We start from the raw sequence: 14,479 nt of genomic DNA on the forward strand, positions 1-14,479 counted from the left end.
TTTTTGACAGATGTTTTATTGTGACTTCTTCGTAAAGACTTTGTTGAGACTTCTTCGTAAATGTTTTGTCATGATTTCATCGTAAAGACTTTGTTGAGATTTCTTCATAAATGTTTTGTCAAGACTTCTTCGTAAAATCAGACAAAAATATATTTTATGTTAGAATGTTAGATCTAACCTCTTTTCTAACATGTTTTCTAACATGGTCTAAAACATACAAAACTCATGAAATTTCATACGGAATTCAATAAAAATATATTTTATGTTAGAATGTTAGATCTAACCTCTTTTCTAACCTCTTTTCTAACCTCATGAATTTTCATGAACTTTCTTTACAAAGTCTTTACGATGAAGAACTTTACAAAGTCTCAACAAAACATTGACAAGAAAGTTCATGAGAAAGACTTTACAAAGTCTTTACGATGAAGAACTTTACGAAGAAATCTCAACAAAGTCTTTACGAAGAAGTCTTGACAAAACATTTACGATGAAATCATGAGTTTTCTACGATGTTAGAAAACATGTTAGAAAACATGTTAGATCTAACATTCTAACATAAAATATATTTTTGTCTGATTTTACGAAGAAGTCTTGACAAAACATTTACGATGAAGAAGTCTTGACAAAACATTTACGAAGAAATCTCAACAAAGTCTTTACGAAGAAGTCTTGACAAAACATTTACGATGAAATCATGAGTTTTCTACGATGTTAGAAAACATGTTAGATCTAACATTCTAACATAAAATATATTTTTGTCTGATTTTACGAAGAAGTCTTGACAAAACATTTACGATGAAGAAGTCTTGACAAAACATTTACGAAGAAGTCTTGACAAAACATTTACGATGAAGAAGTCTTGACAAAACATTTACGATGAAATCATGAGTTTTCTACGATGTTAGAAAACATGTTAGAAAACGTGTTAGATCTAACATTCTAACATAAAATATATTTTTGTCTGATTTTACGAAGAAGTCTTGACAAAACATTTACGAAGAAGTCTTGACAAAACATTTACGATGAAGAAGTCTTGACAAAACATTTACGATGAAGAAGTCTTGACAAAACATTTACGATGAAATCATGAGTTTTCTACGATGTTAGAAAACATGTTAGAAAACGTGTTAGATCTAACATTCTAACATAAAATATATTTTTGTCTGATTTTACGAAGAAGTCTTGACAAAACATTTACGAAGAAGTCTTGACAAAACATTTACGATGAAGAAGTCTTGACAAAACATTTACGATGAAGAAGTCTTGACAAAACATTTACGATGAAATCATGAGTTTTCTACGATGTTAGAAAACATGTTAGAAAACGTGTTAGATCTAACATTCTAACATAAAATATATTTTTGTCTGATTTTACGAAGAAGTCTTGACAAAACATTTACGATGAAGAAGTCTTGACAAAACATTTACGATGAAGAAGTTTTGACAAAACATTTACGATGAAGAAGTCTTGACAAAACATTTACGATGAAGAAGTTTTGACAAAACATTTACGATGAAGAAGTCTTGACAAAACATCCTCAGGGCTAGAAGGCACGAAGTGCCTGGAAGCCCCACTTCCCTTTTTTTTTTTTTTTTTTTTTTTTTTTTTTTTTTTAAAAGATATTATAAAGAGTATTTATATAAATATTGTAAAATAATATAAGTAATAAAAATTGAGACTCCCTCCCTGTTTTTGGGGCGCGTAAAGGGTTGGCGTCCTAAGGCGTCCTGATGTAAACTATTCAATTTTTAAGAAGTTTACACCATAATTGAATAGTTTATGGCGTCCTGAGAGGAGATTTCAATGGGTATGGCGTCCTAAAAAATAGAAGAAAATGATTTTTTCTCAATTTTTCTAGAAATTGAATTTTTTAAAAAAGAAAAAAATCAAAACGTATACATTCAAGAAAGACTATAAATGAAGATTTTTCTATTTTTTTTCATTCTAAAACATCTTTTTTTGGATAATTTTTTTAAATAAATATGTAAGAAAGATTGAAGAAAAAGTAAATTTACTTTAAGAAAATTCGTTTTACATGATGTAAGACCCGTAACAACTATAAATATTCAATTATTTAAAATAAAAAAAGAAAAACAGATTAAATGTATCTCACATCAAAATCCATTGACCTAAGGATGTTAAGTTTCTGTTTTTAAAAGTTGATATTTTTTTCTAATTTTAAGAAAATTAATAGCATGTTATTAGACAATAGGAGTGTAATGATATTGACTAAACAGAAATGAGAGAATAGAGATATAATTTTGATAAGCAATATTGCGAACAAATTCTGAAGTAAAATCGCGATCAATAATTGAAAATTACGATCATGTACTGAAAAATGACGATCGAATTGAATGAATAGAATTATATCTCAGAAAAAATAAATTGTATTTAGAAGATGAACAAAGAAAGGTGTATGCTAAAAATCATTTAACAATAAATGGAAATAAAACGAAATTGTTAAAAGAAAAAAATGAAAATTGTTAAATAATATATTATTTTTTAGTCATAAGAATAAAAATATAGTAGTTATAAAAGGAATTAGACTTCATATATCAATTCTTTTTCTCTGTAGATGTGGAACGTTTGCTTTTCGATCTCTTTCGATGAACTTGAAAATATAAGTTATTATCGCTGAGAATCCTTTCCGAAATAGGAGCTTTACGTTTAGGAGGATTATCGGATGAATTTTGTTTTTTATTGTTTGATTTTGTTGTTATGGAAGATTTTTTCTTATTTTTTTCAGAATTTTGCTTGCTATTAACTGAAACTTGTTTTGACGGCCCAACAATAGCATTTGTAGTAGGAAGAATTCCCAATAACGAGCGCATTTTCGATAATTGTTTTTCAATATGATCAAGAAGGTCCAGCTTATGTTCTAGATTACTAGACATTTGATTTGTAGAAGGATGGTTTTGATTTTCTGGTTCTAAATCTGTAGAGTCTGCAATATTTGAATTTTCGGAGCGAATTGGAGCATCTGAACCTTGATTTGTATCGGCTTGCTCAAAATTAGTTTGAATTGGAGTGGATGAATTAAAATCTGGATGATTTAATGTTTCATTAAATAATGCCATAATTTTTTTCTCTTTTTTCATTAATAAACTTAGTGATCATATATTCATATCATCGGAAATATGATAAAAAGCATATAATAAATGTCAAAAAAGTGAACAAATAAGCAAAGATATTTTTTAAAAAACAATGAAAAGTAATACTTAAATGAGGAATTCTTTGAGATATTGGTCTTAGATTGAATGTAGCGTCACAAATTTCACAAATATAATTTACTATACAATTTTATTCATTTTTTTAAAATGGCTGACGACAGTCTGTATCAACTAACTCAACTAGTCAAGCATAATGATTATTCTTCGGATTCATTAAATCAACTTTATCAATGCATAAGTACAATGACAGAAAGATCAATTGGATGCTTGAATTGGGATAAATTTTTCAAAAAAATCACAGTGACTGATGAAGTTCTTTTACATTTTTTAGCATCCGTTTTAAACATTGAAAAGATATCAGAATGTTTCAAGGATTCTATTTTTTATCACAATATTAATCTTGAAAAATTCAGTAATTTAACTGAAACAGAACAACAAACAATTTTAAATTCCTACAAAGCGGATAAATTTACATATTACATAATGTGCTCACAAATTGTAAAATCAAACTGGAACAATTTATCCCAAACTTTAGTTAATATTGCAAATCAATATTTGCCATTTTTAGATGAAGAAAAGCAAATATATATATTTACTGAAATAACTGGCAATTATCAAAATTTTGAAATTTCAGTTGCAAACTTGTTACTTTTTTATGAAAACAATGAAGAAAAATTAAGCAACTGTTTTAATTTAACATTGTTCCAGCAAATTTATTCCAAAAATGGAATCGAGCAAATGATATTTTTTGCTGCAAATACAATTTGTTGCAATAACACTTCTATCAATTTTTACAATCTCCTTGAAATTGAAGAAATGAATCCATTTGATTTTTTTTATTTCTCAATTCAATATAAAGAGATATTAAATTGCGATGATTTTCCAAAAGTTACAGAAGTAATCACAGGTTTAATCTCAGCTTCAAATATTAATGCTATTATGCGAATTTGCCAAAAAATTTTGGATAAAATTACATTTTATAAATGTAATTATTGCCATATTACCTCAATATGGAATTTTATCACAAATGCAGCAATAATTCTTCCTGATGAAGATTTATTAATCAAATTATTAAAATTCATAGAAAAAACAGAAAAAGCAACAGATGAATTATTCGAACCGGAGAATGATTTGGGTTTCTATGAATATTTAAATTCGATTTTCTCAGATATTACATCTGCGAGAAATAAGCAATTTCTCTTGGAATTTCTAAATACCCATGAAGATGACTTCACTTATATCAAACATTGTGAGGTCATTTTTGATCAACAAATTAATTGAAATTCCGATCAAAAAAAATTCACAAATTGGATCAAAAAAATCGAATCTCAAGTTAAAAATAAAAAATTTCTACATTTTTATCAAATTTAGATTTTTTTTTTCAAATCATGCGAATTGATTGAATAATTGCATATTTTATCCCATGCATCTAGAAGTATGTGTAATATTTTTGCTTTCATCAAGAAATTGTCGAATTTGATCTTAATTTTTTTTGAAAAATATACTTTTAGAAAAAGAAATAGTGATTGAATAGCTGCCCATGCTGTAAAAGGGTTATTTTTACAAGTAAAAAAATTGTTATTTTTCGAGCAAGTCGAGGCTTTTTTACCATCTTATTTTTGAAAAATTTACGAAAAATTATATCTGAAAAAACGCTTCATTTTGATATCTTACAATGATAAAATACCAATGTTGCTGGGATATAATAGCTACACCTGGACATCTACTACATTAATGCGTATGACAGGTAAAGTTGATTTCAAAAGTATAGCCTGGAAAGATTACAATAAATCAACGATAATTCAAAAAAATTTCTTATAAGTTAACATAATAAAAATTTAATTTTTATATTGCTTGTATTATACTTAAGTATATAATATATTTAAATCTTAGAATGAAAATTCGGGACGCCCTAGCTATTCAATTTTCCCTTAGGACGCCCATAAACCTCTCAAAAATGTGATGTAAATATCACAATTTTGAGAAATTTACACTAGGACGCCTTAGGACGCCAACCCCCTTTTTTACCCTGTTTTTGATGTTTTGTCACTTTTTCGGTAATTCTTATTGTTTCTGCAATAGCTGTTCTGCCAGCACTAACAGATCCGAGCATTAAAATATGGATGATCTTTTCAGGCATTACTAATTTCTATGAGAATGTTTTATTGTCGTCTTGAAATTTTCAATTCCGTCTGTGTATATAGTGTGCAAACACCCATGATATATGGAATAACTCTTTATCTGGCTAACAATTCTATTATTCGACAAGAATATCATTTGATTTTATAAGTCCGATTGAGATGAATAAAGTTTGATGATCTCTAGTGTGAAGAAATAAACTTATAGCATTCCTTTATGCCAAAATATCAAATTTGATATAATCTAATTTTGGGCCTCAGGTGGCTTCGCGCCGATAGAATTAATTGAAAATCTGATTGAATTATATTTTATGAATTGTCACAAAGAATCATTATCTATATGCTATAAGGATTATGATTTAAACGATTTGGATTCGAAAAAATGACTATGAGATTTCAATTTGAGAACTTTCACACAATTGAAAGCTCATTGAAAATATAAAATAAATTGAAGATCGTAAAAAATTGAGTAAATCTCTTCACTTCTCACTTATGCGCGTTCTTTTCCTCGTCGCACACGTTGACCCAACACACAAGGCAACAGCATTCAGATTCGCAGACTCAGCAAAGGCAGCCTTAGAGAAGGCAGGCCACGAAGTCAGGTACGTTAACCTCGTCGAGTCTGGTTTCGACAGAACATTGACAACAAAGGACTTCAAGAAGATCCCAGATGGCACATTCTCAATCTTCGCAGTCACAGGCCAAGACAACTTGGTTGACGAGATCAAAGTCCAACAAGAGAACCTCAAGTGGGCAACACACGTTGTCATCTTCGCCCCAATGTGGTACGGCAGATTCCCATCATGCGTCTACGCATACACAGAGAGAGTTCTCAACGTTCCATTTGCTTGGGACTTCGAACACATGCTCGACAAGGGCTACCTCGCTGGCAAGAAGGTCACATCCGTCATCTCCACAGGCAGTGCACCAATGTTCTTCGATCCTAAGGAAGGCAACGGCCTCGACGCATACACATGGAGCGCCCTCTACGCTTTCAACTACTCCGGCTTCACAATCCTCAGATCAATCGGCATCCACGGTGCAAACTCACCAAAGAGAATTGCCATGCAACCAGAACTCCAGCAGAAGCTCAACGAGAAGCTCTTGAACCTCGACAACTGGAAGGTCATCACAGACAAGAAGTTTGTTCCACTCGCAACACTCGACCAAATCACTGAACCTGAAAACTTGATTCAATAAGCTAGAAATAAAAGTACCATTCTATTTTCTTTTAACTCTCTATGTATTTACTTATCTATTCATTAATATTCTCTCCAGATATTTGCTTTTCAATTTTGGTTCAGAGTTCTAAAATGCTATCGATACATACATCTCTTTCAAGATTTTCATTTCTTCTAAAATGAAATCAGCGATATTTTATCCGCGCCCAAAAATCATTACTCCCGGTTGAGAAACAGATCTAAAACTTTTGATTTAGATGATAACAAATTAATCTATCAAAATTTAGATATTATTTAATTTTGCTAGTAATAATGCATTAGATTTACGTAGAGACTCCATAATTAATGTGAATCGTCAATAAATTTTATCCCATATAAAATTATATCTTCGATAATTGTGTTCTCAATGCAGATGCTTGAAATGCTAGAAATTTGTATGATTTTAATTCTTACATGACATTGATAAAATAATCCTAGGCTTTGATGGACTCTCTCAACCTGATTGTCCAAACGGTAAGAAAGATTGCCCAGAAAGGAGAAATGCAAATTATTGTCCCAATTCAGATAAGTCTGATTGGTTAGAAAGATTATTTTGGAACATATTCGATGAGTTCGTTAATTCAAAATCAACACATAGCGATTGCATAGCCACAGCAAGTTTTCCCTAAAAATGTTATTGATCGATCAAAAAATAGCTTCAATGATCAGTAAAGAGTATGAAAACAATCCAATTCTCAATAAAATTGTTCCCAAATGAAAGACATATAATAATCTCTGAATCACATGCATTATATTTCGATTTCGCCTGCATCCATAATTGAGAACAATCCTATCCTCCATATTTAGGCAAATTGGGTTCTCAAATAAAATTTGACAATTTTTCAATTAAAATTACAGATGCGCTCTTTTTTCCAAAAAGCGGCGAATGTTGTCTCAGGCAATCAGGGCCTATCCGGTTCCACCATGAACATAGGTGGTACTTCTGTCACTGTTGGAGACAAAATTGCTGAAGGCGGCTACGGATGCATTTATAGAGCAACTGATAACTACGGAAAGACTTATGCTGTTAAAGTTCTCCAAGCGCCAGATCAGGAGCATTTCGAAATGATTCAAAAAGAGTTTGAGATTCAAAAGAAATGCTCACAACATCCAAATGTCGTTAAAGTTTTTGGTATGTCAACAGATAACAGAACAAGGCAGACAACAATCTTAATGGAGTTTTGCCAGAGCGAATGCGTCAAAGAAATGAACCAATACTTCAGCCAAGGTTTCTCTGTTAATAAAATTATCGAAATCTTTACACAAGTTTGTGATGCAGTTAATTTCATGCATACACAGAACCCACCTATCAGCCATCGTGATCTCAAAGTCGAAAATATTCTTTATAACGAAGGAAAGTACAAATTATGTGATTTCGGTTCTGCTACAACACGTGTTTACACGCTAGAAGATTCTGGTGAAATCAACCAAGCCTCCGACGATATCCAGCGTAACACTACACCTCTCTACAGATCACCAGAAATGTGTGATCTCTACCGTCGCCAGAAAATTGATACTAAGTCTGATGTTTGGGCTATCGGTGGCATTCTTTTCAAGCTCGCTACATTCCGCGATCCGTTCCCAGACGGCTCAAATCTTCAAATTCTCAACTGCAGCTACAGATGGCCAAACGACAGACAGGTTAATCCAAAGATAAAGAAACTTGTCGAATACTGCTTCGAAACAAACCCAGCTAAGCGTCCAACCGTTCGCCAAGTTCTCGCAGCCACCTACAATGAATTCCCTGACTTGGTTGATAAGAAATGGCAATCATCCCAGTCTTCTGCACCACAAGCTGCTCCTGAACAGCCTCCTCAGCAGCAACAGCAATCTGTCCCTGAATTCTCTCCATACCAACAGCAAGCTCCAATGCAAATACAAGTACCACAGAACCAAGTATCATTCGGTGGTTGCAAGCCACCTTCTGGCGAATCTTCTCCAGTTGGCAGCCAAAATACTTTCAATCTGTTCCAAAAGGCCGCTTCTCAGGAGATTTTCGGAGGTTTTGCCACTCCGGCCGCTAATACAAATCCACCTCAGTATCTTAATTTCGGAACTCCTCTTCAACAGCAGCAGAACGCTTCTTCTTTAATAGATTTCGATACAACTGAAACACCAAAGGCTGAAGCTCCAGCCATGATCGACCTTTCTGCATCAGCTTTGTCGATTGATACATCTCGAATTGAAAAAGACAGAGATAACCTCATCAAAGAAATTCTCGCAATGGACGATTCGCAATTATCATCCGCACTTTACTCGATAAATACAGTTTCGCCAGAATTTTCCGTTCCATTTTACTTCGCATTAGTACATGCAGCAGGAACACGTGCTCCTCTTATCATTCAGTACCTTCCTGTTGTCAACCATCCACAATTCGCAGCTCTAATTGAAGCAAGAAAGAATTTCTCCTCTCATTATACTCAATACGAAGGAAATTACGCTCTTGGCGCATTTATGATCGCCAACAAGGCTAAGCCACCACCAGTTGGACAACCACCAATCTGCCAGGATGCCGTAAAAGAGATTTTGAGTACAATTACAGCATGTGTTGGCGCATTGAGAGTTATTGCTCACCATGACCTTGCTGAAGAAGCTTTCTGTGCTTATCAGGTTGCAGCATATTGCATTGCTAAGCTTAAACAGTTCAAAGTCAACGAAGGATATATTGATGCTGTTCCAGTCCCAGCTTTGAAGAATTTGCACGGACTACTCAAGAGAATATTCGATGCAATGCCAGAAAAGATTCCTTTCCCTGCCGAGCCTTTCGACTTTGGCAATGCGGAATTTTTGAAGAAGATCAGAGCTCCAGCTTCAAAACCACAACCAAAATGAGTTCACCTTTCATTTAGAAATTATTAATAAACCATTAAGTGCCTTATAATCATCGTATTTTAAACTAATCTCTTTTATATTAATATAATTAAAATCTTTTTTTCACAAATTATTGTTGGTGTTCTTATAATGCTAGGTAAAGAAGAAAAATAAAGATATCATATCGAAATATAAATAAGTTTTAAGTATGAAACAAAAAGAGTAATGAATTATGCAACATCAAGCTTTTCCTTAATTTCCTGGTTGGTCTGAATAATCGAATTATATTTGGCTTCTAAGGCAACATTTTCAGCTTCTAAAGATTTGTTTTCATTTTGGATTAGTTGTAATTTCTTCTTAAGTATATGATATTGTTCTAATAAATCTTCTTCGCTTGTTGATTCTGGATCTACTTTCCAAGAATCGTCTTTTTCTTCTGTATTATAGCGTTCAGAAATGATTCTGTTATTTTCTAATAGTTCTGTGAATGGACTCAATGTTGTTTTATATGCTTCTTCTACTACTTTTGAGATTTTCTCGATGATGCAATCATAAGAACGTCCTGGAACGCATTGCTTTAAAGATCCAGGTTTTTGGAATGATGATATAGAAGAAATTTCTGAATTCTTTTGGTCTCCATAATCACTAGTATTATCAAACGTACTCATAATGTATACAAAGGTGACGTTTATTAATTTTTCGACATGTGATATGAAATGAAATAAAAATATCGTGGAATTATAATGATTAATGGATTCATCGCTTAACAACTATGAACAATACAGACATAATAGATCCTAAGATATTATAACTTCGAAGATCTCTAAAATTCCATGAATATTCCATCATGTTATGATTTTTTTCTACGTTTGAAGCGATCTAATTCAAGAAAAAGATAGTAGATTAAGAAGTATTAAGAACAAGTTTTTACTCAGCGTTGAACTTAGCGACGGCCTTGCCACCTTCTGAAACGGCGTGCTTAGCAAGATCGCCTGGAAGGACAAGACGAACGGCTGTCTGAACTTCGCGAGAACCGAGTGTGTTACGTTCGTTCATATCGACAAGACGAGCACCTTCCTGAGCAATACGCTCGAAAATATCTGTAACGAAGGAGTTCATGACCATCATAGCCTTGTTGGAGATACCAATATCTGGGTGGACCTGCTTAAGAACCTTGAAAATGTAGGAGGAGAATGTTTCTGCACGCTTCTTGTGGCGGAGCTTCTTATCTTGCTTGGCAGCGTTGGCAGCATCGACTCCCTCGACGGCTGGCTTCTTCTCTGTTGGTGTTTTAGAGGCTGGCTTCTTTGAAGACATTCTAAATAATGATCACTTTTTCGGCGCCAAACTTATGATTTAATGGATGTTAAATTTGATGGGTCCAAAATGGCAAATTGATGAAAATTGAAAAATGCCATTTTAGACCCCGTATTCATGAAGACCAACATGGCGGGGTGAAGTGTGGATCATTATTTGTAATGCCAGCTAAGAAAGGTGTTAAGAAGACAGCAACAAAGACAGCCGTTGATGGTGAACGCCAACATCCAAAGACACGTTCATCTCGTGCCGGTCTTCAGTTCCCTGTCGGCCGTCTTCACAGATTCCTCCGTGAGGGCCGTTATGGTGAGCGTGTCGGTGCAGGTGCTCCAGTCTTCATGGCCGCTGTTCTTGAGTATCTTACTGTCGAAGTTCTCGAACTTGCAGGTAACGCTGCTCGTGATAACAAGAAGACACGTATTTCTCCACGCCACATCATGCTTGCCGTTCGTAACGATGAAGAATTGAACCAATTACTCTCCAACATCACCATCGCTTCCGCTGGTGTTGTTCCACACATCCACAAGGTCCTCCTTGGCAATCCAAAGAAGGGCAAGGATGCTTCCCAGACACAGGAATAAATATGTTTATAGAGTTGAATTTACAATATTTTTTCAAAATAGATTGTTTAATGTTTTGTTTAACATGAAAGTTTGGTGTCAATATGTTGAATATGTTTAATTCATCTAATTGCTCTTGAATTCTATCAATATCAATTAATTATATCAATATATATATATTCAATTTTGATATTTATTTAATAAAATCACAAACAAATTGCATGTATGAGTCCAAACATTTTGTTTCATTGTACTAATTTTGATGAAATTAGACATTTAGAATTCCAAATTTCTTTTGAAAACCATTTTTTATTTTGAAAAAATCTTAAAAATAACTTCAAATTATGAAAAATGAAAAAAATTTGGAAATTTGAAGACCATTAAATCATTTTATTTTAGATTTAAAATAATTTTTACACTGATATTTATCTCCTTTTATGAAATTTCAATCGTTAATCTTCAATTATGATCAGTAAAGCAAAATAATAACAAATTTTTCATTGAATAGCAATTTTAAAGCATTACTTAGTATATAATTGACTTAATTTTCAAAACGCCTATCGAATCATCAAAATTTTTAGGAAAAGAGATTATTTTATCAAAATAAAACGTGCGCTATATGCATAAATGAAACATCAAACTTTCCTTTCTTATGTAGAATGGATAATTATGAAATTTACTTCTTTGATTGGATATATAAATCCGAATTATGATAAATTTCTTTAAGTAGAAGAGCGCAAAGAAGTCAAGTCCGTAATATAATGTAAAAATCAATGAAATGCTAAAAAATAGTTCTGTTTATGAGAAGATTGATCAGCTAAATTATCAGATCTTCTGTAACTGGGATGAACATCTATTATTGAGTGTCGGAATAAGAATGACTGGAAAGTATGGATAGAGTAGATATCTATTATAAAAAGTAACTAGAGAAGAAGTTTTTCGAAAAAAGTCTTGTGGCAAGAATTAATCTTAAAGTCTTATGAATCTGTTTATTATCGATTCGTTAGGATGACACTTGTCAATGTATTATGAGGACAATGATTATGGAGGAGAGGACGTAGAAAATTGAGAGGATTGATTAGTGTATCGTACTGCAGTATTGCCTATTATATATTTTTCTTTTTCAAGAGTTTGATATCGAGAAATATATCTGTCGTTAAGAAAGTATTTATTACAAATGGCAATTGATCATTCAAAACGTGCGATACTATATAGAATGATGTAGCACGATGATGTTTTAAAAAAAGATAAACTATTTTATATTTTGGTTCGAAGTGAGAAGTAATTAAAATTCGTAGAAAAAAATTAAAAAATTAAATATAAGAGGGCATCTTTATTCGTTAACAGCCCCATAAGGGGCTCAATGTCATGATGCGCCGGGTGCCCCTAAAACGGGAATGCCTTAAGGACACCCGGGTGACATCATGGGCCCTTACTTGGACCTCATCATCCTCCTCTTTCTTTTCAGTCTCCGCATGCGCTTCTTAAGCCATTTGCCACGCATTTTAAGTTATGCTGGACCAAACCGCTTTCCTCTCAATATCAAATTGAATGATGTCACTTTTAGAAATTGACTATTAAGAAAAATCTTCGAACACAATAAATCTAAAAGCATTCAGTATGGCGATTCCAAAATTCATAATTTTAATGTAATCTCTTTCCAGAATGATTTCTCATTCAAAAATAAACCGAAAAATGTCTATCTGAGGATTGTATAATGAAGGAATTGAAAATTCAAAGCAAAATTCATATATGTTTTGTCAAATAATTATTAACTGAACCCGATTTTAACATTTTTCATCATTGAATCATCTCATTTTATATTTATGAAAGTGTGAAGAGATTTTTCTGAGGATTATATCAATTCTTATGTGATAAGAAAGGAAAAAAAAGTTTAAAATTAAATTCGTCATAATATAACATACATTTACAAACAAAAACAAATTCTAATATTACATATTGACAGTAGGGATTGTTGGACGTGGAGACGAACCAGTCGCGGCAGATGGTCTGCGCTGGAAAGTTTTCTGCTTTTCCATTGTAATAGAACGCATTGCCAAATCGAATGGCTCGTGACCATATTTGAGGAGAACCTCCTCAATCCATTGACATGTTTCGGGTGAAAGGTTTTCTTCACCGATTGAATCTTTTGTTGCAGCAGCTGCGGCAACTTCTGGAGGAAGATCTAAGTAAAATTTAGAGCAGAGGACTAAACAAATATCAACAATAACTCCGTTACATATTCTGATAAAGTTTTCATTTGGTATATGAGATTGAAGGTTGGATTTCCAACGTTCGAAATGAGTAAATGGAAGTTCAAAATGAACATTAAAATCTATTGCTTTGAGAAGATCTAATTCTGCATGTGTAATCTGTTCGAGATGTTCTTGTGGCATTTGGCCTTCAGCTCCAAGTGTATCTGGTCCAACAAGACTTCTAATAATGGTAGAGGGAGCTGATCTGCATATTCGACTTAATTCATCGTAAATCATTTGCATTGGCCTATATGAATTTTGAGATTTGCAAGAAGTGAAAAGAGCAGCAGTCATTAATATAAATAATCTATATGGGCATTCGTCTGTATTTTTGAAATAATTTTGTAACATAATAAAGGCTGTTGCTATGATTGGAGATAATTCAAGTTTCAAATTAATTCTTGATTTGGAAATAAGAGTCCAGACTGTACGCCTTTGGTCATCGGACCATGTTGTCTTAATAACAGAGAAATCATTAGGATTTGGGGGGCCTGCACTCATAATAGAATTATTTAATATTGTAAATTTTTCAATTATTGAATGATGATGAATTTGTTGAAAGGCTCATAGAAAAAAATTCATTTGCAAAAATTTGAATGAATTTTTTTGCAAGGATATGACAACTTGTCTGATATTAGAATTAATTTTGTGATCGGTTGACACTTTTCGAAAATTGAAAGTGACTTTTGAATGATCTGCCATTTATAAAACTGACTCCTCGATTAAGATTTGACATAGAATTGTACACAGAATAAAAATATTCATATTTAAGAATTTCAAAATCGATGATTTTCAAAGGAAAATTGATATAACAATAAGCCTTGATGCTTTGAATCAGAACTATAATTGAAGTAAGAATGAATCGATTTTTTGTTTTGTATGGGAAATTCGTTTTCAAGAATATTGTGAGTGGATCTATTTGTAATGCTGGGAACACAAAAATAATTTCTTTATAAATTCAGAAGAAAGTAAACTTTACAACAAATTCATTATAAATGTTCGGACAA

At 32.6% G+C, this 14,479-nt stretch overlaps 6 protein-coding genes across 6 annotated transcripts, besides 3 other annotated features; 3 read left to right on the plus strand and 3 right to left on the minus strand.

The window, feature by feature from the left end:
- Positions 1-1,606: 1,606 nt before the first annotated feature.
- Positions 1,607-1,696: a mobile genetic element.
- Positions 1,697-5,191: a mobile genetic element.
- TVAGG3_0874620 (MULE transposase domain-containing protein) lies at positions 2,557-3,078 on the minus strand (the record flags this gene model as incomplete). The annotated part of the gene is made up of 1 exon (XM_001302290.1): positions 2,557-3,078. The coding sequence occupies one exon, from the start codon at positions 3,076-3,078 to the stop codon at positions 2,557-2,559; it is 522 nt and encodes a 173-aa protein (XP_001302291.1).
- A 26-nt stretch (positions 5,192-5,217) lies between the features above and the next one.
- Positions 5,218-5,245: a mobile genetic element.
- A 545-nt stretch (positions 5,246-5,790) lies between these two features.
- On the plus strand, positions 5,791-6,556 carry TVAGG3_0874640 (flavodoxin-like fold family protein; the record flags this gene model as incomplete). The annotated part of the gene is made up of 1 exon (XM_001302288.1): positions 5,802-6,509. One exon carries the CDS (start codon positions 5,802-5,804, stop codon positions 6,507-6,509), a length of 708 nt encoding a protein of 235 aa, XP_001302289.1.
- Positions 6,557-7,384: 828 nt separating this feature from the next.
- TVAGG3_0874650 (clathrin-coated pit assembly) lies at positions 7,385-9,426 on the plus strand (the record flags this gene model as incomplete). Its single annotated transcript, XM_001302287.2, has 1 exon — positions 7,388-9,361. The coding sequence occupies one exon, from the start codon at positions 7,388-7,390 to the stop codon at positions 9,359-9,361; it is 1,974 nt and encodes a 657-aa protein (XP_001302288.2).
- A 98-nt stretch (positions 9,427-9,524) lies between these two features.
- Positions 9,525-10,668, minus strand: TVAGG3_0874660 (histone H2B; the record flags this gene model as incomplete). Its single annotated transcript, XM_001302285.2, has 1 exon — positions 10,268-10,657. The coding sequence occupies one exon, from the start codon at positions 10,655-10,657 to the stop codon at positions 10,268-10,270; it is 390 nt and encodes a 129-aa protein (XP_001302286.1).
- A 140-nt stretch (positions 10,669-10,808) lies between these two features.
- Positions 10,809-11,285, plus strand: TVAGG3_0874670 (histone H2A; the record flags this gene model as incomplete). The annotated part of the gene is made up of 1 exon (XM_001302284.2): positions 10,819-11,238. The coding sequence occupies one exon, from the start codon at positions 10,819-10,821 to the stop codon at positions 11,236-11,238; it is 420 nt and encodes a 139-aa protein (XP_001302285.1).
- Positions 11,286-12,481: 1,196 nt separating this feature from the next.
- Positions 12,482-13,983, minus strand: TVAGG3_0874680 (cyclin domain-containing protein; the record flags this gene model as incomplete). Its single annotated transcript, XM_001302283.1, has 1 exon — positions 13,170-13,973. One exon carries the CDS (start codon positions 13,971-13,973, stop codon positions 13,170-13,172), a length of 804 nt encoding a protein of 267 aa, XP_001302284.1.
- Positions 13,984-14,479: the final 496 nt, after the last annotated feature.

Source organism: Trichomonas vaginalis, chromosome VI, assembly GCF_026262505.1.
Source record: "Trichomonas vaginalis G3 chromosome VI, whole genome shotgun sequence".
Lineage (NCBI taxonomy): Eukaryota > Parabasalia > Trichomonadida > Trichomonadidae > Trichomonas > Trichomonas vaginalis.